General features: G+C 37.8%; 1 protein-coding gene across 2 annotated transcripts; it reads right to left on the minus strand.

Annotated features, from left to right (window-relative positions):
- Positions 1–1,135: 1,135 nt before the first annotated feature.
- Positions 1,136–24,652, minus strand: LGSN (lengsin, lens protein with glutamine synthetase domain). 2 transcript variants are annotated; one of them, XM_009567720.2, is made up of 4 exons: positions 24,623–24,652; positions 15,308–16,304; positions 4,556–4,734; positions 1,136–2,350 (listed from the first exon to the last, which is right to left on the minus strand). In XM_009567720.2, exons 1-4 carry the CDS (start codon positions 24,650–24,652, stop codon positions 1,151–1,153), a joined length of 2,406 nt encoding a protein of 801 aa, XP_009566015.2. In that variant the 3' UTR covers positions 1,136–1,150. The 2 variants fall into 2 exon arrangements, with proteins under 2 accessions (XP_009566015.2, XP_053919175.1); XM_054063200.1 differs by lacking the exon at positions 24,623–24,652 and having other exon boundaries at positions 15,308–16,388.
- Positions 24,653–24,871: the final 219 nt, after the last annotated feature.

Consider the following 24,871-nt stretch of genomic DNA (forward strand, 5'->3'; position numbering starts at 1 on the left):
TCACTTACACTTTGTTTAATTTGCTTTATTTTTAAAAGATAATCTGTGAAAAGTAGATACAGATTTGAAATAGGATTTTGGAAACTATAGTGTGAGAATTTGTTTCTATTTCGAAACCTACTTCTAGACAAATTTTTAGATTAAGAACATTATGCCTGCAGAAGCTTAATACATGTTCCATAGCCATTTCTGGTACTGCTTTTCTTAGCCAGTATATTTACTGCCATACAAGGATCTTATCACAGTAACACTCATCATACATGCAGTGCTGCATTTTAGCACATCCTTGCTAGATGAAGAACCAAGGAATAGCTATTAACCTGTGTGACTGTTGGGACTAAATAATGAGTATGGTAAGCAAGTTGTCTGAGCAAGGAAAGAATTTTTATGGATGCCTTCTGCCAAGAGCTTGCACAAGCGAGAGTGGCAAATAACCAGAAAGAGAAGACAGAAGACTGACAGATTCCCGGAGCTCCTAAAGAAATGTTAGGGCAGCGAAAAGAAGCATTTTTATTCAGAATGGGAAGTTTTCTTTAAATGCAAGATTAGATCACAGAATCACAGATCTGGCCAGTTGCAAATCAGCCTGAGGTGAATAAAAATAGCCCTATGATCTGCGGCGCCCAAAGAAATGTGTCCAGTGAGTAAGGGAGAAAAGCAAATCCACGCATCAACCACAGACTGAGACAAAGGAATGCGTTTATCATCTTTCCTTAGATCATTTATTTCCTCTTGCTACCTGAGTATAAAGTGAGTTCTTTGGAATCCCACAAAAAATTTTAACACACCAAGTGCTGCTTTTCAAGTACAATACCCTGTAGGATAAGAATGGTAGGTCCATCAGTAGGCAGCTAATACATTTCTATTCACATCTTCTAGTTCTGCAGGTTGACAGAAGCATTGAATTAATCTTTTTTTCATTCCCCTTGTGTCCAAACACTTTCCTTCACAAATCCCTACGTGTGGATCAAAATAATAAGATAGGATAAAGCACATCAGAATCACCTTTAATGTGGAGGTAGAGTACAAAACAAAGGAGGGAAAAAAACCCAAAGCATTAAAAACATTTTTAAATATGTTTACTAATTTCAAGATATTTTTCTATTCACTGTACGCATTTGCACAGCATCACTGCAGAAGAGCACTCCTTCTAAATAAAATATCCCAGGCATTTATTCCTTTCACTATCCATTTCTTCAGTTTCTAACTCATAATGTTTCATGGCAACAAAATACCGGATAAAAGTTTCACCTAATGCTTCCTTAATGCATGAATCTTTCTCAAGCGCAACAAGAGCATCTTCTAGTTTCAGAGGGACTGATGAATGTTTCAGATCAGCAGCGTGATTTTCTTCTTGGAGCATATCATCATACCTAAGTCCTCTCTTTACTCCATCTAGACCCGCAGCAATAGTAGCAGCAAGCACCAGGTAGGGGTTTGCTGCAGCAGAACTTAATTTATTCTCTATTTGAGTACCTTTTCCACCATGACATTTGACGTTAAAGGCACAGCTGTTATCATTATATGCCCATTTTGCATTTACAGTCTCTTTTGATTCTTTACTGTATTTAGAATAAGGCTTACGGCAGCTGGTGGTAGGAGCCATCAAGCAGCTGATAGCTGCTGTGTGTGCCAAGAGACCTGATAACCAATTTTTCCCAATATCTGGGAGCTCTTCAACTCCGTAACCAGCAGAAAACAAATTCTTCTCACCATTCAAATCCCATAGACTATGTGACAGAGCCCCTGAGTTGTAAAATCCTGATTCCGAGAAAAAGCTAGCTACGTAGTTATACTTCTTAGCCACCTCTTTAATGCCTGTTCTAAATGTGAAGGCACTGTCAGCAGCATCTATGCCAAATGCTGGATGAAAAGTGATCTCCATTTGCCCAGGCCCACTGGAAGAAGAAAAGCTTTCAATGTTGGCACCAGCATAATACATTCCTTCAATGAGCTCCTGAATGAAAGTCTGGTCATGGTTATTTAGTATCGTGGCTGCAGGGAAGGATATTGTCTTCGAATTTACAACCTCAGTAATGCCATAAATACAAAATTCATAAGTGAAAGCAGAGTGCAGAGAAAAGCCATTGTCCTGAAGCTGGCTCAGCTGTTTCTTGGCAATGTGCCTTGGTGAGGTCATTAGAGGGTTGCCCAGCACAGTGAAGGAATCACATATCACTCTCGCAGTTTGCTCGGTCCAGGGAAGAATTCGAAATGTTGATAAATCAGGGTTCAGGATTATGTCACAATTGAAATTGGTTGCATTTATGTAATCTAATTCATTATCTTTAGGATTCAGAGTCAATTCAAGATAACTTCTGGGCATGGCCACACCATGAATTGCTTTTTCCTAAACACAGAGCAGAATAACAGATTGCCAAATGAGAAAAGAACTCTGCAGTATTTTTATGTATGTAAAATATAGAAACTTCAGATTCTCCATAAGATTAATAGTATTTTTCCTAATATAACACTAAAATGCAGTGATCACGAAAGTAGAAGTAACAGCCAGTTGTTGTGTCATTAAGAACCAAAACAATCTTCTAAAAAATTGGCATGAAAACCATAGGATCAAGGATCCCAACAACCATTTTTAAAACTTCCATAAAGAACTAAAACAATATTCAACATTTATCTTGGATGTTCTTCATACAATTATGGGCATCATCAGTTAGATGCAAACTTAGTGAGTCAAACTTTTATCTATAGTTACTCTACTAGGCTTCTATATCCTCTGAGCACTTTCTTAATTCCAGTAACCACACAAGACTCATGCCAATATGAATTCAGGCTGTGACTTCTTTTTAAATGCCATAGCACATACCTCATTTGTTTTTCAGATGCAAGCTTTAACTGAAATTTCTCTACTTTGTGGACTTAATAAGTTTAGGGGTAAAATACAGGGAAGCACTTCCAAGTAAGACATTATTCTAATGTTTCAGTACTGCCCTTCTAGGTAGCAAACAGGAAAAACTCATAGTCATACTTTCTTCTCCATTTGAACAGAGGGCTTCACCTTACACAAATGAAATGTAGATAGGACTGTAAGAAAGGACCATCTACCTGCAAAGAAGCACCTTTAGAACTTACTGTTAGCTGATGAAAACTGCAATTATGCCAAGTTCTATCAAGCAGAATTTGGCTCATGTGTACATCTTGCCTTTATTCTTCTAAGGGAAAGGATTATTATCTTAGTGAGCAGAGGAGACAGAACAAACTTACAAAGGGCCGAGCTCAGAGTTGAAAAAAACAAAATCTGTTCTATATCCATATATAAAATTGAAATACTTCAGATTGCATACGGTGGCTTCTTTTAAATAAATAAATAAATAAAGCATGCTTTCTCCTAAGTAAGTGGCAGTCCAGCAGTAGCAACTTTCACTGTGTGACACCCACAACCAAAATTGAATAATATGATGAATACTGCTCCAAGATGTCTAAGCTGTCCATTTGACACTGAAAAAGTATTGGCAGTGACTACTTTGCAGTATCAGCTGTCCCTCCTCCAACACCTCTACCCAAAAAATGGAAAAAAGAAATTACTCTCAGTTGCTTTGTATATTTACATATGCACGCGCATGTGTGTGTGCGCACATATACACATCTTTTGGTGTCTAAACATTGAGATTGTCATGCAAAGCTCCTATTTGTTCAGATGGAAAGGCAAAAACAAAACCTGTCTTTGAACAAGCTGATTTAGACATTTGCAATTTAACATACCAAAAGAAAGAGAAGTTGCAATTAACCTAACACTCCACACAAGAATTAAAATGACTGAGAGAAAGTTCATTTTGATAAAATCTAAATGACAGCAGAGAGAACAAATTGTATTTAGATGATACAGTTGCAGCTTAGGAATGTCTAAAAGGGAAATAATGAAAACATGATTTAGGCTTCAGAAGGAACTTGAACGAAATTGTTCTATATCTTTTCATGTTCATATCTTTTTTGTTATCACTCGGTAAAGCTTAAAATATTCATAGTGATATGTGAGTGAAAATATAATGTGGTTACCCACATGAAGTATCAAAGAAGCAATATAATGAAAGGGCTGATTGGTCAAGGATTGCTTCCTAACTTTGTTCTTATTTCCTGAATTATTAATATAGCAAATATTGCTGTTAAGTCATCACACAATCCAATAGTATTTTTTTATGTGATTAATGACTATAAGATTTCTCATAGCTAAAGTCATTTTCATTCAGTCATTTTCATTTTTTCAGTGTTTACTCCCATCTTTTTGCAATTCACTGATGTTCAGTTTGTTTCAGTTCACAATGCATTGAACCTGAAAAGATGATGCTGAGGGAAGAGATTAGCAGAAGGTCAAAGAACTGAAATCTCTGGCCTTATTTAATTAGATTTCTATTTGTGTAACAGAGATGACTGCAGCTGTGAAAAAAAATCCAGATCATTCAGGAACATTAACAAGTGGAGGAAATCGATAATTTGTTCTAAGTTTGAGTTTCTGCCTGCACAGTGAAAGAAAACATATAAATTAAGGACAAGGCCATGAAAACACATAAAGGTACAGACAGAAATCAAAAAAACTTACGTGAAAAAAGCGAGAAGGAACATTCTTTGATCTTGACACACCATGGAGGTCTACTGATTCAAATCTGACAAACTGTACATTGTCCCTGGCCATCTGCTGCTTAATAAATTCAATATGAGAGAACAGGTGAAGGAGAGTTGGACTTCCGAGGCCGTTTACATCAAGCTCTCTGCTGGATGCTATAAGTGAAGAGGAATGTTCACGTCAAACAAAATAATGAATGCTGGAATACAGGCTGTTCTCCTAAAAAGTTCAGTAATGGGAAACTGTGACATGGAGTGTAAAAACAAAAATAAGAAAAAGATATGGATCACAAATCATTTTTGTAAATAAGCACTCTTTTTTCCCTGTATAAAATCCCATAATTTTTCATACGATCTATAACAAACTTTTTTTCAAGTTGATAAGAAAACACAATGGGAATCACATGGTAAAGTCAGGAATTTCTGAGGGATGCCTCAGCTGTTTTGTTGGATGTTTGTAGGAGGACAAATAGCAGCTGGATACCTATTTCCCATTGAAAATTGACAGAATTCAGATGCTATACTTTTTCAATGCCTTTGAAAAGTGCTTGGATGCAGAAACATGGTAAGACGGGCACTTGTCTTCTACACCTTTCTCAAGACCTACTGAAGAGGCTGCAGTCTTCTCCACCACAAGTGGCAGACTTTTAAGCTAAGTTTATGCATCTACACATTTGCTGTTATGGAGTTCTCTTTTTAAACATGTTACAGCAGCTGTAAGACTGTGTAGACTTCTTGATACAAAAACGGTAATATCTGAGTGTAACTTCTGCATGGAGCAGAGAGCAGAGCACAGTAACTTCCTTCCACAAACCTCAATTTCTCAGCTTGCCTTTGTTTTGAGTAGCTATGTGTTGTAATTTTTCAAGTTAAAACACATAAGGTATTAATTTTCATTTAGTACAATAAGTTAATTCAAGAACAATTTGATATTAAGATATGAAAAAAAGTGAAAAAAAAAATGTTTATTTCTACATTTCTGGGACGAAAGTTTTCCATTATTCCCTACAATACAATCAGACGAATTTTTGCAGATCTTTCGGATCCGCAATGGAAGATCACCAACAACAGCCATTCACCACCACCCTTCAAGTGCAAGTTAAAAGCTTCATGCTGAGGCACCACAAAGGTTGGTGGGAACACTCCCAATCTCTCTAGTACGAAACTATCTGAACTAGAATAGATCTCCTATAGCAGTAAAGAGCAGGTACAAACACTTCTTTTTGATCTCTCCCTTGAGGCAAGTAAGACTGACAGCTGCAAGGCTGTAAGGAGACTCTAGTTAGCCCAGCACTAGGCTGTCCGTTTATTCCCTGAGAAGGCAGCAAACTCATCCACAGTCATAGATTCCTCAGAACCTTTAAATATTACTGGAGCATCCCCCAGCTTCAGAAGGCAAGGAGGTTGCAAGGAGATTACAAGGATACTTTAGGTCAGTAAAGTAAGAAGATGTTGAGTAGTAAGAGTGCTCCCTGAGGAATGACAACTGAAAGCACAGTATAACTTTTTAACTAAATGTAAAAGCCCATAGGAAAACAGAGTAAAAATAAAAAAAAAAAGTAGAAGCAAGAAGAAAATTATTTTGCCGTATCCACATCACCTCACAACATCTTGCCCTTTGGTCTTCTTCAGCTGTAAGCTGCTTAAGCATATAGCTTTTTTCCTCTGTCTTCTATAAACACTAGGGCACTATGCCCTTTAAAATACACACATTAAGTAAGGAAATTCTGTTTAAATATTTTGTATAACACTTAGCCTGTTACAGATGCTACCAAAACACAACAGCGAGCAGGAAGGATATGTAAACTGACCTTCTCTTGTGTATGTCATCCAAGCAGTAGTTATTTGAATACCACTTCATTCATCTCGTAAGGTTGCTTTACAACACAAATGTTTATTGATATCTAGTAGATTTGACCTCTTTGTGAACCTAATCATCATTTAACAGCTAATAAACTGTGGCTACTTATTAGATTAATAGGATCTTAAAATACTCTGAAAATCTTCTTGCAGTTTACTTTAGTACTTACTTTTCTCCAGCACAGGTCCCAAAATAAATTTACTTGGTAGCCTCTAAATAAATCACTGGCGAACTAAGTCTGTGAAGCTAATGATGACGAAATTTGGAAAAGTATAATAGGGAACTGAGTATGGCTTTTCTTATTTCATACAGAGCCAGAGCATTAGCTGCATGAGATCAGGTAGATAATAAACAAGTATTAGGTCTAGCTGATTTAGATACAGAATCTAAGAGTCCTACATTTCTTTGAGGGACAATTGAGCTCATGAGTATAACTCTATCTCTCTGAGTCTCTAGAAATAAAGGCATTTTTGCTCTCACTTCAGAAAATTCTTCTTGTGGATACACATCTGTAAATTTCACAAGATGCTCAGATTTTCGTTCATATTTTCATTTTAAAAATCAAATATAAATCCAGACTGGCCATCTTTCTTTAAGCAGAATAATACATTCATAGATATAGATATATACATACAGAATAATACATATATCCTTAGATATATATCAAATCGGTAGTACTGTGAAGGCGTGCTTCCCCCTACCCCTAGCCTGACCTTTTCCCATAAATCCTGATCAAGCCATAACCACCAGCGGCAACTGTGATGGCCGATGATGGTCACGATGGCTGCATCCACATCCTGATTTGGGGGGAAACAGATAACAACACAACAGTCAAGAGCTAATCTATGGCAATGCAGCCACATGACAACAGTGCTGATCAGGGTCAGACTCAAGCCGAATTTGGAAGAAAGTGGCACCTGTGGTCAGCATGTAAATACTACGAGTCAATCACCTCACTCCATAAACAGTAAGTAGCCCAAGAGACCTTTGAGTTCTCCCAAAACAAAAGCAAGGTGCATTTTGGGATCTCCTCTTGAAAGGGTCACCTCTCATGGTTACTGCTCTAGGCTGAGAGAGAATCCTTGTGACAAAAGACAAGTTGTATTAGTAAGTGTATTGGGAATAAGTGTACTGGAACTTTGTGATCTTAGCTAAGAGTTCTAAAGGATCAATTGTGCATATATAACCCTTTAGACACAATCATTTGCCAAGTCTAAGTCAAGCTCCATCCATACCTAAACTCCTCTCTAAGAAGGAGTTCAGAAAGCAACGGTGTCCTTTCTGAAACTCGTGAGTCAAAGGGAGGGTGTCCTTGATAGCTCTGTCTGCCCCTGTTCTCTGTGCTGTAAATAATGAGTATACCTTAACATAAAACCTTGTAAACCACCATCATGTTTATTATCAAACTTTGTTACATCTCTGCTTTACATCAATAAACATATTGCTACTTCTTTCTTAAGAGTGAAGTGCATCACTCTCTCTCCATCCACAAGTACACAGAAAAGCACTCAATATTTTTTTTCTATGGTTCTATATGTATTTCCCATTTAAGTTACCACTGAGAAACAATCAGTATTATTCACGTTTCTTTTGTAATTAGTACAAAATATCTGCAAACATAAACAAATTATTTTAATATTTAAAAATATTAATAACACAAAAATAAAGATATTACCAAAAAAGCTAAAAATTGTACGAATTTTATTATTATTATTATTATTATTATTATTATTATTATTATTATTATTATTATTTCTAGTGGAAGAGTGGTACCAGTCTTAGATTATTAATGTTGAAATCACTCATATTGCTAAGGGCAGCTGACATCAGGGTAGGGCAAACAGTTAACACAGCTTTATCTTCTCAGCAACAGAAAAATGCCACAACAGAAGAAAGAGCACAGGTCCCAGATCAATCAGTCATTATCTGCTTGTTCAAAGAAATCCTTTCCTATGATCCCTTATTAAATTACACCACATCTAAAGCAAGCAACTTCTCAGTTCTATAAGAGGTGACTGTGTCAAACTGATGAAATGAAAAGAATGTGCCACATGTCGCCAGGGGACTTGACAACAAGAGGAACAGGCTGACCTAACAAATGTAATAACATTGGAAACTTTTCACTGAGAGGCACGAACTCCAATGTAACATAAGGCAACAGCAGCAGACACCAGCAGTTACACTCCAGGTACAAATCATGCACTGGAGAAGGAGACATGTTTCCACCAGTCTTACCCTAGTCTCGTCTTCCCACTGCTGCCCCAGATATGCTCCCTCCTGATTCGACCCTGATGCAGCCATGCAGCTGCTGTGCATCTCCTGCTGCCCCACGAGATGGTGTTTGGGCACACCTGAGTCCCACACAGCATTAGAGAACATGTCCTTATACTCTGTGAAATGTTGTAGCATCTGTGTCCGGCTCAGAGCACTAGGGAAATAAAATTCCTTGCAAGCACAAGAATTGCTATGCCAGTCAAGGTAGTAATTCATCATGTTAAAGCTGTCTTTGGCACTGGCTATTAACAGGAAACGCAAAGCATTCTTTGCAAAATAATCTGTCTAAAGAAAATGGGTTAAGCAGTTCCTAACTGAAAAAGTGCTCTTGTGGTCAGGAGCAGATGGGTTAATATCCAAATTTGTGTTAATTTCTTCTTCATTCTTAGAAATCTAAGACTATGTTCTCTGAAGATCTATGTGAATATCAACCCTTTTTATAAAAATGGATACCTGGTGCTGATAATATCCACTAGCAATCAGTCCCACAGGGTAATCACACACCTACAGTCATCTAAATCCTATGGAAATGACTGTCAGTACTATTTAACTGTGTTTGCTCCTTCTTACAGGACTCTGGTTTGTGTATTTAAGAACAGCCATCTACTTGGTTTGTACAGCATGTTACTGTTCTCACATTAGTCTTCAAATATTAACAGCCTCTCTTTCTCAAATCTCGTATGACAGCTTTTCTTATGCTAAACATCATTCTTATTGCCAGCATTTAAAGCCGCTCTTTCTCGATTCCCGTCTGTTTTTAATGTGGTAAATAGATGTGTACTGGGTTCCATTGGAATTGTACTATTGATGTGAACAGTGATCAGAAGCATATCCTGTTGAATACTTTACATAATTTACATTTCCTTTTTACCATAAAAACTTTTCACCAAAAATGTTTACTTACAGGTCGGTAAGGTGTTTAATTTCTGCAGTAAATTATGCAGGAAGCTGTTTCCTACCTCATATTTTTGTTCCCCTATGAGAACTCTAAAAGGGGAATAAATATATAAGCATACCAGAGATCAAAGCGTTAGACATGGTAAAAATATTTCCCTGGTCTGTTTGATATTGAAACTTTCAATGTTTTCTCCATCTGTTTCTTTGTCTCATGATAGTCGGCTTTCTTTTTTTGATCTCAACTGTGAAGCAGGCATTTTTACTGATACAACCATAGAGAAACTCAGCTCATTTTCATGAGTTTTGTAGCTAATTTAGAGAGCAATGAACAGCTTCAATCTTCCATGAATTATTCTTCCTGAACTGTATGACAACAGCATGATGCATCTTCTCAGAGGAGCTACATCACCAAGAATCCAATACAAAATAAGATTTTATTTCTCAATAGATGAAAAATAAAATAAATCATCCATATTTTTCAGTCTCTCAAGATGTTTTATAGAAATGGCTCTTCTGTATTGAATGAGGAAATTATCATAGTTTTATAGAAAGGTTAGTAAATATTCCACTCAGGCAAGAGGATCTGAAAACAAAAAATGCAGGTGTCTGAAAAAAAATTAAATGAATGCCCATTGGAACTAGCTAACTAATAACCCTAAGTACGATGGATCTGGAGTGGCATGTCTTTCTTTAAACTCAAACAGAAAATTTGAATTTAAAGAAGGAATCACTGAGCAAAACTGCATGAACTGAGGTATTAACTATTGCAAACTAGGTAGTCCCTTCTGGTCTGAAAACATTTGACCTAATCAAAAAAGAATCTAGTAAGAATGAGTGACAGTGTCACATCAAATGAGAAGTAATGTTATTCAGGGGAGAGAAGATTTTGCACAGCACTGAAAATAAGGACTAAACTCGTCTTGAATATGTCATAGAAGGAGAGGCAGCAGGCAGAGAGCTCAAGTGGAGAACACATTTCACCTACATTACGTCTAAAGTTTTGGCAAACTTTCACAATTACAAGAAAGAAACTAAACATCTCCAATGGGTAGGCAGAATTACTGTCTGAATAAATCTCTTTCTCTCACATAATCACAGGATTACTAGCTTATTACAGCCACCAGAGACAGATGAGTTGGATCTCACCCAAAAGGGGACAAACCAGATCAGAAAGGTAGGATGGAAATGCTCTCTGAAGATTTTTTGTATTGTAGAGATTGAGAAGGAAATAGAAAATCATGCAGAATCACAGAATAGAAGATTTCTGGTAGTGGTATGGAAGATAAAGGAGTTAAAAGTTTTGGTTTACTTTAAAGAAAAATAGCTGCTCATAGAGCTTGTACGATAAAAAAATAAATAGCTAGTTATATATAGCCCAGTTCAGAGGGAAAAGGAAAGAAATAGGGAGAAAATATGATGGTTAGTTCAACAGAAACCAAGGGCAATCGAGAAGTTTTAGAAAGAAGCTGAGCTTCAGTCCTGCTATGTTCAAGTTGAGTTCAAAATGCAGAAAAAGAAATGTTTGAAAAACTTTATTGAATTGCAGATAGGGCATGAAGAAGGAACATGAAGGAAACTTGCTGTGAAAACAGCAAAGATAATGTAAAATACAAAGCAGAATAGACAAGATAGGGAAAATCACATTCCTAAGTAATCCCCAAAGACGTGTTTTTTCTGCAGAAATTACTGCAGAGGCAGTGAATATCAAATAGGTGCAAGAACTTATGTACCTCTCCTGTGTTCACCTATATCTCCTGATTGTCCACTTATGGAAGTCTCTGTTTCTATTTCCTCACACTGACTGGACTTACTGAGCAGAATCAGCAGGGACAGATTTGCTTCTTCCAGGTGAGCACAGAGAAGAGTGAAATCATGAGAGCAGTTCAAATTTTGTTAAAAGTACATTTTAATTTCCATGAAGTAAAAAGGCTTAGGCTATTTGTTTTGTTAAATTCTTCTCTAACACACTCTGCCTCTAAATACCAGGTATTGTCCTTTGTGAATGCTTTATTACCCAAAGTAAGAACTTCAAACAAGTAAAGAATTACAATATGAGGTTATTCATAGCAAACAAAAAGGGAATTTCTTGTAGGACTGATGAACTCTTAAGTGTGAAAACCTGTTTGTGGCTACTTGATATGCTTTTCTTTAAAATGACAACCCAGCGAAGGAACTCAGCGTTTGTAGTCAGCACCCACATATGATTTCATGCGGCACTTGGAGTGTTCGGTCCTCCTTTCTCTGTACACTTGAAATTTCAGCAGACACTAGGTAGCTACTGATGTCTGTAGTTATAGCTAAATTGTATTTTCTTACTTCCAAAATTTCCTTCTCCTATAATTTCTAATCTCATCCTGGTTGTATTCACATGGCCTCACTCAATGAGTGCTCAAGATCAACCCTGTTGAGAGGACATTTTCCTGGAGCTGCTCAGGTTTCTGGGGACTCTGCTCTGCAGTCTTTTTGTCCCCAGCTACACACCAAGATGTAGAAAGGGAATTTGAAGCCTCAAGTGGCAGCCTAATTCCAGTGTGTTGCCCACCTGTAGATACCTGGAAGTGCCGTTGTCTCATAGAGTCTAGAAGAGAGATTTCTCCCAAGCCTGTGTGGTGGCACCAGGCTCCGCACATCCCTGGGACTCTATGCAGTGCAGGTAGCTGCTGAAGCCACCTGGAGTCCCTGAGTCTGTCAGCATCCCACCCCCAACAATGCGGTGTATCGTGATCCTCGGGAACTTTACATTGCTTGAATAAAGTTCTTTTCTTTGGCTTCCTTTCTGGCTACTGTAGTGCAAATAAAATTTATGAATTCATGTTAGTGTAGTCAGTATATCTGCTTAATTAGTTAGAAGTGTTAGTTTCTATCATCCCATAGTGACAGATTAAAAGAGCTTCAGCTACAGTTTCACTGACACTGTACAGTAAATATTTTTCATATTGACCAAAATATCTGGCATGTCTTTCTCTTAGCTATCATTTTTCTCCTATGCCGAAGCACTTCTTTCACAAAAGAGCTGACAAGAAATGGACAAAATGTGCATGAAACAACACTGCCACAAGTTCTAATCATAACTTTGGGAAAAAATGTGTTTCTTATTTCAGAGAGAAGGTAACCATGTAACTAACATAAGTGTACTTCGGTCCTTTTCGTTATAGTGAATGACAACTACATGTCTTAGCCTTTCTACTGCTGACCTCTAGAGATTGTCCTTTAACTGCGTACTTTCAGAGCAATAAGGTGTATTCCGGCTTTGCCCATAGCACCCAAACATGCATAGTGTTCAACATAGCAGTTAGGTAAATACATTTGGTGCTGGTTATGTATCATGCATGCATGTACAGTCATACTGCCTCAGTGCTGTCCTGCTTTATATTCCATATTAAAGAAACAAAGAGAGGAAGAGAACATTTCACTTCTTTAGGTGCATTTTTTAAACTGAATGTTTGGAGAAAGTTTGGATCAAGACTTCTAAGTTGAGAAAGTTCAAATATTTAAAGACTTGCAATATACAAAATATTGTATTTCACATCTACTCGGAGTCAAGACACGTTTAGATCCAAGACTTCTGCTCAAGTACTTTGATAACTTAGATATTTAAGATAATATTTTAGTCACATAAATAAAATATTTAGGATATTAGCTTTTCAATCTAATAAATTATCACTGACGGTATTGAAATACTGACAAAGGCTCATTAAGGACTATGCAATGTTTTCTAAAACTTTATTTTCTTAAGTTACTGAATGTATTCAATGAACATTAAATTTCAAATGTAATGAGTGTTTGAAATTTCCAATTAAGTAGAAACTGTTTCTGTACATTCTATTTATTAGTGGAAACACACGTAGAACCCCACAGCTCATTTGGTCAAAGTCAAAGGGAATCAAAGCCTCGTGAGATTCCAAAACTTTGGGGTTTGATTTTTTTCCTGAGGAGACAAAACAGTTTTTCCCTAACTCCCTTCATAGCTAGGTCTCATCCGTAATTCTCTTACAGTCATTGTTATTGCCAGTGATACAAAGTAGGATTAACCTCAGGTAGCTTTAGGTATTTCACAGTTAAGTGAATAATCAAAACTAATTATCATGGAACTTCTTTCCCATTGAATGAAAAGAGATGCCCACATCCAGAGGTCAGTTTCTCATCAACCCCTAACACCTCTTTGAAGAAGAAAAGCCTGTCTTTCCATGCTTACTAGGTAATAAGCTTGGATTAGCCACTTCAGTTTAAGTGGCTAAAATTGGGTTGAAATCTCCCTGTGGAATCTATAGCTCATCTCATCAGTTTCCTGTGCCTTGTAGATAGCGTTATGACAAAGAATGGTTACTCCTGTATTTTAAAAGGTATCTGCTAGTTTAGAAGACAATGAGAAAATAGTAGTAATCTAAATTTGTCAATGCATTTTGATAGCATTTCAGCAATGTAAAAAGCAATGTAGTCTGGAAAAGGAACAGCAGCAAGTGTAGGCTGAGAAATAATCCTCTAATTTCTTTGTTCTAATGCACACAAATAGATAGTGGTTTGAGTGCAAAATAGCTTTTTGAAGTTTTATGTTTCTCATTCAGTGCCCTGTGTTAGAACTCATAGTATTCATAGATATCTTGTTCAGACTTATACAAACTGGGTGACACAATATGTTTACTGAGAAATCCTGCTGTAACTAACAATATTTGGTACATTCAACTTCTCTTTTGCAGTGCATGTATAGCAATATTTCTACCCATCTGAAAGGACACTATTAAAAAATCAGGGTAACTTAATATTGTTGTTCAAATTTGATCGCTATCATATTTTATTATGTAGTCAATGATGGACAATGTATTTTATCAAGGAAGAGACAATATTCATATTGCTTGTATCAGTGAGATAAATCAGAGGAAAGACTTCTGTCCTGAAAAGCTGATAATATGATCTGAGTGTTGTGCTCCTGGAAGTTTATTAATCTGATATCTATTCAACTGGCAACTTACTGTTCGCGTGTTTCCTGGAACAGATACAAAACAATAAACTACTCAAGCCCATTACATTACCAAAACTAGTAATGGCTTCCCATCTGTTGATCCAGCTAGCCCAGAATTACAGCATTTACAGTTTCAAAGAAACAACAGCCTATTAGTAGTAATTAATTTGGTCTGTATACACTTAAAAAATGGACTTATTGAACAACATGAACACATACACAGAAGTTCTCTGTCTCATGTGCTTTTCTCCCCCTACAGCTTATACAACTTATTTTTGCATTCCAGTTCTCTCTCAGGACAGATAATTGAAAATGTCATCCTTTCATGGGAGCAATTTCCACTGCTGAAAATGTTAACAAAAAGGAAATTTTAAGAAGCCCAGATGCCATCAGAGCTTTGCAGTGTCTAGCAGACCTTTGGGAAATGTTGCTTGAGCTCAGTTTAAATGAGAAAATATTTCAATTTTAGTGAAAAAGACATGACCACTTGTGTATGGCAGCTTTTGGCAGGCAGCTGGGCTTCATAAAAGCATTACTTAAAAAAATTAAAATAAAAAAAAGAAAAGGCAGCATGGAAGTAGAGAACAACTTCTGATCCACCCCGATCACATGGAAACCACAGGTGTTACTTTTCTCATGCATTAGCTCTGACTAAAATTTGCAGCTCAACAAAACCCCACAGAACAATGGGATCATTTTCTTTAATAGGACAGCAGGTGATGTTTAAATATCCTTACCAGCATTGCCTGAGGAGCTGTCAAACTCAATCTCGGGAGTCGTGCTTTCTGCATGTGTAGAAGCTGCCGGTAGTCTCAGAATAAGTTGATCCATATTGTTTCCCACTGGTTGCTGCTGATCAGACCCAGCGGAGCTGAAGACTAGGAGAGGTTTGCTCTGCTGCCCCACACCCTTCCTGTGGAAGCTGAGATACTTTTGATTCTCCTCTCCAAAATGGGGGCTAAAAGTCTCAAAGGGTCGGCCCTGCTTCTCAGCTGTTTTCTCCTGGGGCTTTGATTTTTTCTGAGAAAAAGTGCCACCTGCCTTGCCACTGTGATTGGACCCATGAGCGGGCAGAGGACCTTCACTCAGCAGGTTTTTGAGCTCTTGCAAACTTCGTCTAGACATGTCAGGTGTCCCTGGCAAGGACTCAGAAGTACTGCTTCTTTGTGTGGTTATAGTACTGCCCAAGGAACCCATCTTTGTCACATGAAACTTGACATCTGCTTCTTCCATCCCACCCCGTTCTTCTTGCTTACTCTCCACCTTCTCTTTGGCCTCTCCTCTGCGTGCTGCCTCTGCATACCCAGCTTTCCCTGCGCTCCTCGCAGGTTGCATGCCCATGGGCAGCTCTGGTTTAGCTGGTGTATTTATTTCCTCTTGTATTTTTCTTATTATTCTTTTCCCAGTGCCAGCATTTTCCTGGATTTCTTTTGTTTCTCCAGACATGTCTTCTTTCACATTGCTGCCAGTATGGGAACTGCCACTACCCACTCTGTCCTTTTGTACTGGAGGTAAGCTAGGAGGGCTTTGAGGAGGCTGGTCTGATGATGGTTCTGACCAACCAGTGGTTCCTTGAGGGGGACAAGGATCTTGGATTTTTGAGGTGCGGGACAGCTCCATCTTCTCATTTTCTAAAGGAGAAGCATGCTTTGTAGGACCTTTGACTCCCTTTTTCTTTCTGAAACCACATATATTGTTGCCATCAACTTCATCATTGTCACTTTCAGAGGTGTTCTGTAACCAGCAATAAAATATACAACCAAATAACATGCATGAATGAAACAGAAAATTGCAATGGAGTACTACCACCAGCTGCATTTACCTTGTAACACTTCATTACTTCTTGCTGATAGAGGTCTCTGTGGACACTAACTGACCCTGAAATTCTGCTATTTTGATTTAAAAAATTCTCACAGAATTCTTTTCCTTGTGTTTTAGAACAAATTTAGTGATAATGCCTTCACAACAGAGTTTTTAGGCAGATTTAGTGGTTTAAAATATAAGACATTGTACACTGTATGACATCCCTTGTCAAACGTATACCATTTAAATGTGAATAAAATATATTTTAATAACTACATTTAAGGATATTATTGCTCATATTAAAAGCATTTGTATTTATAAAGGAAATTTGTTACACTGAAACAAAAACATTGGCAATTCTTATAAGTACAGGGAGTGAAACTTGAAAATAAACAAATTGTAAATAAATTTCAGGATATAATTTGGCCAAATAACTGAACTTCCAGTGAGATGGTCAAATGGACAAACCCTTATTTGGCTGTGTAAACAGGAAAGAACCAGAAGATGATGTTTGCCCCTACGTATGGTATTGATATAATTTATTTACCGTGTTACGAGCAGATTTTAAAATGCATGCAAACAAGTAGAGAAGGTGTAAAAGGAGCTACAAAAATTAATTTGCTTGCATTATCCCACAGATTATCAAGAAGTGTCTGGGTCATTGCCCCTCCAAAGTATTCTGATCCTACCACAAATGTGATTAATCTGATGATAACAACGAAAATTACAGGAAATCAAAACTAAATATTTAAAAAAGATGATATTTTAATATTGTGGGTGATTAATTATTTCACAGATTATCAAGATAAGGATTGAATTCTCCACCTCACAATGTCTTTAAAAAGATTCCATAACACAGTTTAACCCAAACGTAGATCACTCCATAGTCCACCACAGTGTTTTATTGCTTATGAATACCTACTCAAGTATGTATTTAGGAGTTGGTAGCTTTACCAGAAGTCCTTGTTTTGCTTGGGTTGGGCTGAAATTAACACTTGTAAAAATAATGGGAGATAAAGTTACATCCTCTGAACAAGATAATTATTTACATTTTCCACGAAGGAATAGTCTGAACTCTCTACAATTTCTGAATTTCTGGGGGAAGTTGGGATTTGCACAAAAATAAAATGAATTCCAGTCTGGATAAGGCAAAAGAGGTTCCTATTAGCAGACAAAAGAACATAGAAGAAAAGGCAGCAGCATCCGATGTGCGCATGGAAAAAAACAATTACGTGGCCTACATTGAGGTCATTATCTCCTCCCTTTTCTACATTATTCTTCCCTATTTATCCTATTTTCTTATTATGCTATTTTCCATCATTATCTACTCAAAAAAAGCTTACGATTTCTCTTAACACAGAGCTCACAGAAATGTTACCTTCCTCTCTCCCCTTTGCTCTAAATTTCTGTGACCTACAGATGCTTTGGGAGCTCACCGGGGCTTTGCTGCAGGTGTGGAAGGCAGTTGGCTGTCAACTCTACAGGGAAGACAAGCCACTCTGTGCCTGTAGCTCCCATGGACGTATCGCGATGGTGACATGCTCATGATGCCTACTTGCAATCAACCACAGTCACTGGCTCACTCACAACAGAAATCCTTACTTACCTCAGTTCTAGCATTCAGTTTTTAATCCATTTCTTCATCAAAAGGCTTTGTTTCTTCCTTTAATGGATCTTATAATATCCCAGAAAATAATCCTGGGTGTATTGATGATACCTCTGCATGTCCATCTATACACTATAGGCCTAATTCCTATAGCTCTGCATCATTACAGAATATAAATGCAATGAAGGAAAATTCCTGGATAACAAAGCAGGTAAAAATAACTTTTAATGGAGATTCTTAACATCATCGTTACTAATATAACAAAGTAAATGAAGCTAGAAGAGAAACAGCAGGACTAGAGGAATCAGTGTTTGCCAAATGGGAAAAAAAAAACCCATAAAAGTAATTTTGAAATAAAAGAGGCATCAAGTAAGATTTCAAGATGTATAAGATTATTTTCTGAGGTTAAGAAGGTAGGAGTTCCAGATATGAAAGTTATTGTTGTAAAAAATTGCATTTTTTTATTAAATTCATGAAAAATATGTATTTAAATATCTTTTCTTGCAGAGGCTGACATCATTACAATATCCTGATTTCCACTTGAAGTTCTCAGAATTCTTTTGTTTCCTTTGAATAACTTGAAGCCAGTGAAATAATCATAACAACTGCATTTCTGCTTTAAAATGTATTCCCACACAGCATGCTCAAAAATAACCATTGCGAATGTTAATGTTTGACTAAATCCTTTCCTGTTATCCCTATTGTCATTATCCTGAAAACTCTGATAAGTGTTCAGGATAATGACTCAAGGAAAGATGAGCGCATCACTTTGAATAACACCTATATACTGAAGTCAGATAAAAAGCAGTTCAAGTATCAAAAGTAAAACATCAGAGAACTGCCTGTTCCCATAATTAGCTATTCTAAACAGTTTGATGAACACAACGTGTCATCCCTACATTGCAACCCTTACCAAAACAAATTCCTTCTGAACAGACACGAGCAGGATAAGGACTTGTAAACTTGTTAATGGAAACATTAATTTGCAACAGAACTCTAATTACTAATGTGACTATAGTACTTGGCAAAGGGTTTATTTTCCATAAAAAGATTGAGACTATCATAGACCTGAAAGAGATAATGTGTCCATTGCTCTTAAACAAAACCAGTGATCTTCTTCCTCTTCAAATAAAAAAAAATCTCTTACAGAGAACAACCTACTTAAGACCCTCGGCACAAGGCACAGCGTGACTTTGTGCATGAGGATGACTCTTCATTTCTAAATAAACTCAGACAGTTATGGACTTTCATTTAGAAATCATTCACGGTATTTTCTGCAGTGCATTAAACAATGCTTGATTGGTTGCTAAGTACAAATAAAGCATTCCTTCATAGTGAAGGCAGTCATATGCATGAGTTATGACACAGTCTTACTGCCTATTGGTTCCTGTGGTGTCTGCCATCAGAAAAAGCCTAGCACTTGGGTGCAGAGAGGAGAAAACCTAGGAAATAGGTCTTAAGAATTATCTCTTTAACTTTATTTCTAGTATGATTTTTTCACCGAAGACACGAATGATTAAGTAAAATAAGGGCTTGAAAAGTTATGGAGCAAGTGATCTGGATAGAGATAGTGACCATATGTCCTGCTGTGCTGAAAGAATAACAAAGCAGTCAAGGCCTTCACAAGGCAAAAGTTCTGATTTTTTAATTAATTACTGAATGTTGCTACATTTTTATTGCTGCGTGGCAGCAGTAATAGGAGATAGTAAAGCTATCTGAAAGTTCTTTTAGCCAATCAAGTTTTGTTTGCTTGTATTCAACCATTACCTGACACTGTAGGTCGGAGGTCTTGAAAGTTTCAAAATTTACTTCTCTTGCTTAGCAAGTGAATATTGGGTTGGTAAAGCAAATATTCTCACCAGCATTAACAGATACACAATATGAATAAGGAACAAATCTGAGATTTAGATTTAGATTTTCTTTCTCAAAGATATATTTGATGTTAACCTTCGTTGATAGGTACCACTTCTCACAGAATCATAGAATAGTTTGGGTTGGAAGAGACCTTAAAGATCATCCACTTCCAATCCCCCTGCCATGGGCAGGGACATTCCGCTGGATCAGGCTGCCCAAGGCCCCATCCAACCTGGCCTTGAACACCTCCAGGAATGGGGCAGCCACAACTTCCCTTGGCAACCTGTGCCAGTGTTTCACCACTCTCACGATGAAGAAATTCTTCCTAATGTCCAGTCTAAATCTGTTCCTCTCCAGTTTATACCCATTCCCCTTTGTCCTATCCCCACAAGCCTTTATGAATAGCCCCTCTCCACCTTTCCTGTAGTCTCTTCAGGTACTGGAAGGTCACTATAAGGTCTCCTCTGAGCCTTCTCTTCTCCAGGCTGAACAACCCCAACTCTCTCAGCCTGGCCTTGTATGGAAGGGTCTCCGGCCCTCTGATCATCTTTGTAGCCCTCCTCTGGACCCTTTCCAACAGCTCCATATCCTTCTTATGTTGAGGATTCCAGAACTAGACACAATATTCCAGATGAAGTCTCACAAGAGATGAATAGAGGGGCAGAATCACTTCCCTCACCCCACTGGCCATGTTACTTTTGATGCAGCCAAGGACATGTTTGGCCTTCTGGGCTGCGAACACACATTCCTGGCTCATATCGAGCTTCTCATCGACCAGCACTCCAAGTCCTTCTGTGCAGGGCTGCTCTCAATCACATCATCTCCCATGGTGTACTGGAACTGGGGATTGCCCCGACCCAGGTGCAGGACCTTACACGTGGCCTTGTAGAACCTCATGAGGTTCTCACAGGCCCACTTCTCCAGCCTGTCCAGGTCCCTCTGGATGACATCCTGTCCCTCCGGTGCGGCAACTGCAGCACTTAGCTCGGTGTCATCTGCAAACTTGCTGAGGGTGCACTCAATCTCGGTGTCAATATCATTGATAAAGATATTAAACAGCACTGGTCCCAGTACGGATCCCTGAGGGACACCCTCATCACAGATGTCCATCTGGACTTTGAGTCATTGACCACTACTCTTTGAATATGACCATCCAGTGAGTTTCTTCTCCCCCAGGTTCTGAGTTCCATCAGGACTTCTTGCCCCAGTGCTGTGACTTGTGCTGGTACACTGATCCCTCTGCACGGGGTGTTTGTACCTGGTAGGGTTTGAGTCAAAGTAGACCAGCACAAGTCTCAGAATGAGCCGGAACACTATGAGTGGATCAGACCTTATTTCCAATTACGGATAATATCAACTCATACATATAACAGCTTTGCTTCTCTTCACTGAATGTCACTTGGATACACAAGAGTCTCCACGTCAGTGACTATCAACAGAACATAAGGACTCCACTTGTGCATTGCAGCAGCATATTAGGACATCGTGCAGGTGGGAAGAGAAGAGAATAGAAGACAGTATCAGCAAGCAAAGATTTCAGCTCAGTGCAGATGAAACTGCTTGATCTACCCAACCAAATTACATGCTGCTTCTGGCATAACTTCAGACTTCTACTGCCAATAGGCATTTTATATTTTGTAGTAACACAAAAAAACATGCATCTAAAGCAATTTTTCTTAATCAGTTTTTATTCACTTTAGGTTTTATACAAGCTCTGAAGTGGAACATTAACTGTGTCATGAAATACTGGACTGCCAAAAGGCAGTTCATCTGCAAACCTGCCAATTGGCAAGCCAAAAACATTTGGAAATGTAAAATGTTGCCTTTGGGAGGAGTAACAAATGCTGAGATTTCTGGTGTGTGAAACATTGTAGAAAATCCCGGGCAGTTCTTGAACTTTTGCCTTAAAGGAGTTTTATAGGTGACTGAAAATATATCTGTGAAGTTCTATGACACAAATTCAGAGCTACAGAAAGGACTTGCTACTTTTCTCCGACTTTTTCTTTGCTTCATGACCTCAGGCAAGACTGCAAATGCTGTCAGAGTTTATAAACCTCTCTCAAAAATGTATTGACAAAAAGAGATGGGGAAATAAGAAGTAGACATTCTAGTTTGAGTGTTTGAAAGGAAAAAAGGGAGAAAGGCAGTTAGTTTAAAAGCTGCTCTGAGTAACTGTAGATTAATAGCTGTAGAAGGATTTCTATCACAGAAAAAGGTGAAAGAGGCAAGGTGCAACTCTAGCAGGAGCTTCTGTATATTTAATCAATGAGATAACCCACTGTTCCTGCTACCCAAAATAGTGATGCAGCCACTCAGCAAAATGCACTAGGGTCTCAGTCAAATTCTCATTTTTGCTTTTGTTTCAGATCATTAGATGATTTTAGCCGTTATTTTAAGTAATTGTTAAGAGCTCAAATTTTGTTCATCTGTCTGAGTTGTTAAAGATTTTTTAAGAATGAAAGATTATTTTTGCAAAGAATGTCAAAATGTCAAAGTCTGGTATAATTAAGAATTAGAAAAACATGGAAAACTAAAAAAAAATCTTTCTAAACTCAAAAGCCAAAAGTATGTAGTTTGGTTGGCTGAATTTTTTATTTATCAAAACTTTAAAAGCTTCACTTAAGTTTGACTTTGGTTTTTGTATCATATCAAACCATGTTGAAAAATTTAAATTAAATGTTTACAATCTAAAATATCTAAAAACATTGTGCAAATTATGGTGATGTGATATTATTTACATTGTTACTTTCAAAATAACACTGTTTTCAAAGTATTTCAATGGCTGTCGAATTCTAAGGACTGAGGACCTTTCTCTGACCGACTTTAACTGCCATGAGGTTACACTTCATGGCTCCCCTAGGCTGGTACAGTCATGTTTAATTAATACTTTCATATGATAATGAATCTCAAAAACTAGAAGTCAAGCCTTAGCAAGAGATGGTGCTTAAGACCTTAGACAACAGTGCCCATAAAGCAAGTATGCCTGTGCCCAAGTGCTTTTCTCTACCCCTTTTCCTGAGAGATGGAGAGCATTGCCCAGTTTCTCCCCAAGTAACGAGGCATCAAAGGAGCAGAGGATGCAGAAACAAATTATCTACTGCTGGGAATTAATGCAGCTTCACTGAAGTCACTGGAGCTACACAGATTTATACCAGGAGGGTATTTGGCCCATGGAATCTTAGGGAGGACAACAAAGACATTTCCAGGGAGTAACTCCAGGCACAGAGTGAGGTTTTGACTCTTGTGCACAGTGCTAAAACTGTATGTGCTATGATAAACAGACGCCAGTGACTTGTAAGCTAGAGACGTGAAGGCCACAGCACATTGTCATGATATTGCTGTGACTAATTTCTCCCTCAGTGACCTTGTTTCATGAAGTGGTTCACTAAGAGTGATTTACTGCTACAAAAACCTTTTGGTGAAGGGCTTGCAGGTTGCATAAATACTAGGTACAAGTGATTATTTTGCAGTTAAAGAAGCTGAAGCACAAACTTGCCATAGGTCACAGAAAGCTGTGTGGTAATGTTAGGAGTAAAATCACTCTCTTTTCTTCTTTGAGACTTTTAAATGTACTCAAGGTTATAAATAGACTTCATTTGAAAAATCAATGGAATGAGTTTAGTTCACCACATTTTCCATTTGACATCTGTCTTTATCTGCTACTCCCACACAAAGCCCTCATACTACATACACAGCCATTAGATGAGCTCCTCAAGGTCATTGATTCTCTTGCTGCCTCAAAGCAGCAGAGTTGTCCTTCTGGTAAAGTTATTTGCAAATACTTTCCTATGGAGCATGCCACCTGCACCATGTAAAAGAAAATTCCCAAAGCAAGAAAAAGTCTCAAAATTAAGGATCTGATCCTGCCTTCGTGGTGATTTGAGATCACAAAAGTACACTGGTGGTGTCATCTCCGATTTGCAGCAGTGTAAGTGAGATCTAAAAGCAGGATCCATTTAACAGCCGACTAATCCTCAGAAAGACATCTGCAAGGGAATGGACTTAATGATCTACAAGACTTTTATGTCTCATTTCTATGACTCATTTCATATACAAAGATGGTCTAGGAGACAGTCAGTGACTCAGAGTAGATGCATCTCTAGCGTATAAAGTACCCATTTGTTCACCTTGATAAAAAACATCTATTAGAGTCAGGAATCTGCTGGCACTGTCACCTCCAAGCCACATTACATCTTTCTCAATAGTTTTAATGAAACATTTTAATGGCACGTTTTCATAATGAGATCTTCTGGGCGCTACCGAAAAATAATAGGTACATTTTCTAGTTTTTTTTCTTTTCTTTATTGAAAGTATATTACAACTTCAGGACCAGAATCTGTTTTAAAAATGTGGTCATAGAGAAACTGAGCAGCTACACTCAGTTCAGTAGCCTCAATTAAGAGTATCACTTTCTAACTCATATCAGCCTCTGGTCCGCAAATTGCTTTCATTCACATTAATGAATCCAATATGTTTTCCCGCAAACACTATATGGATCAAATTTTAGACCTTTATGTCTCTTGCTTTTGCTACAGTTAAAAATTAGACATAGGAAGTTAAAATGTGTTAGATATGCATCCTAAAGCAAATGGTTTCTTTCCAGCTTAAACAAGAAGCCTTTCTTTGACCTGCATTTACTTCAAAATTAGACCATACTCAACATACACACATGAAGAGACTTGCACATAATCCATACTGAAGTATTCACTCACTTGAAATACTGAAGTAGATGCAAATGTATTTTATATCAGCATATCTGGTTGGAAATAATTTACAGTCAGTCACCTACCTGCTGAGTCATATCTTCCTCTTTGTTCATGTCCACTTCATTCTAGTTCAGGTCACCATTAGAAATGGCCTAGCAAAAACCTAGTAGAAAGACGTCCCGTATTTATAGGCACAGACACAATAAAGGTTGGTTAAAACAGAATTGCTGTAAAGTTCTTTTCCCAGAAGGCCATGCAGATGATGAACCATAAAGAGCAACCCCAACGTGTCATGGCCAAGAGCACCACTTTCTGGAACAGCATTAAAGTAG

Source organism: Cuculus canorus, chromosome 3, assembly GCF_017976375.1.
Source record: "Cuculus canorus isolate bCucCan1 chromosome 3, bCucCan1.pri, whole genome shotgun sequence".
NCBI lineage: Eukaryota > Metazoa > Chordata > Aves > Cuculiformes > Cuculidae > Cuculus > Cuculus canorus.

Coding starts and splice junctions, on each gene's coding strand:
- LGSN (XM_054063200.1), bottom strand. CDS start 16,388: ATGCAGCTGGTGGTAGTACTCCATTGCAATTTTCTGTTTCATTCATGC. Junction 4,735..15,307: donor CAGCTCCTCAGGCAATGCTG/GTAAGGATATTT, acceptor CTTCACTTATAG/CATCCAGCAGAGAGCTTGAT. Junction 2,351..4,555: donor TTCCTTCTCGCTTTTTTCAC/GTAAGTTTTTTT, acceptor CTCTGTGTTTAG/GAAAAAGCAATTCATGGTGT.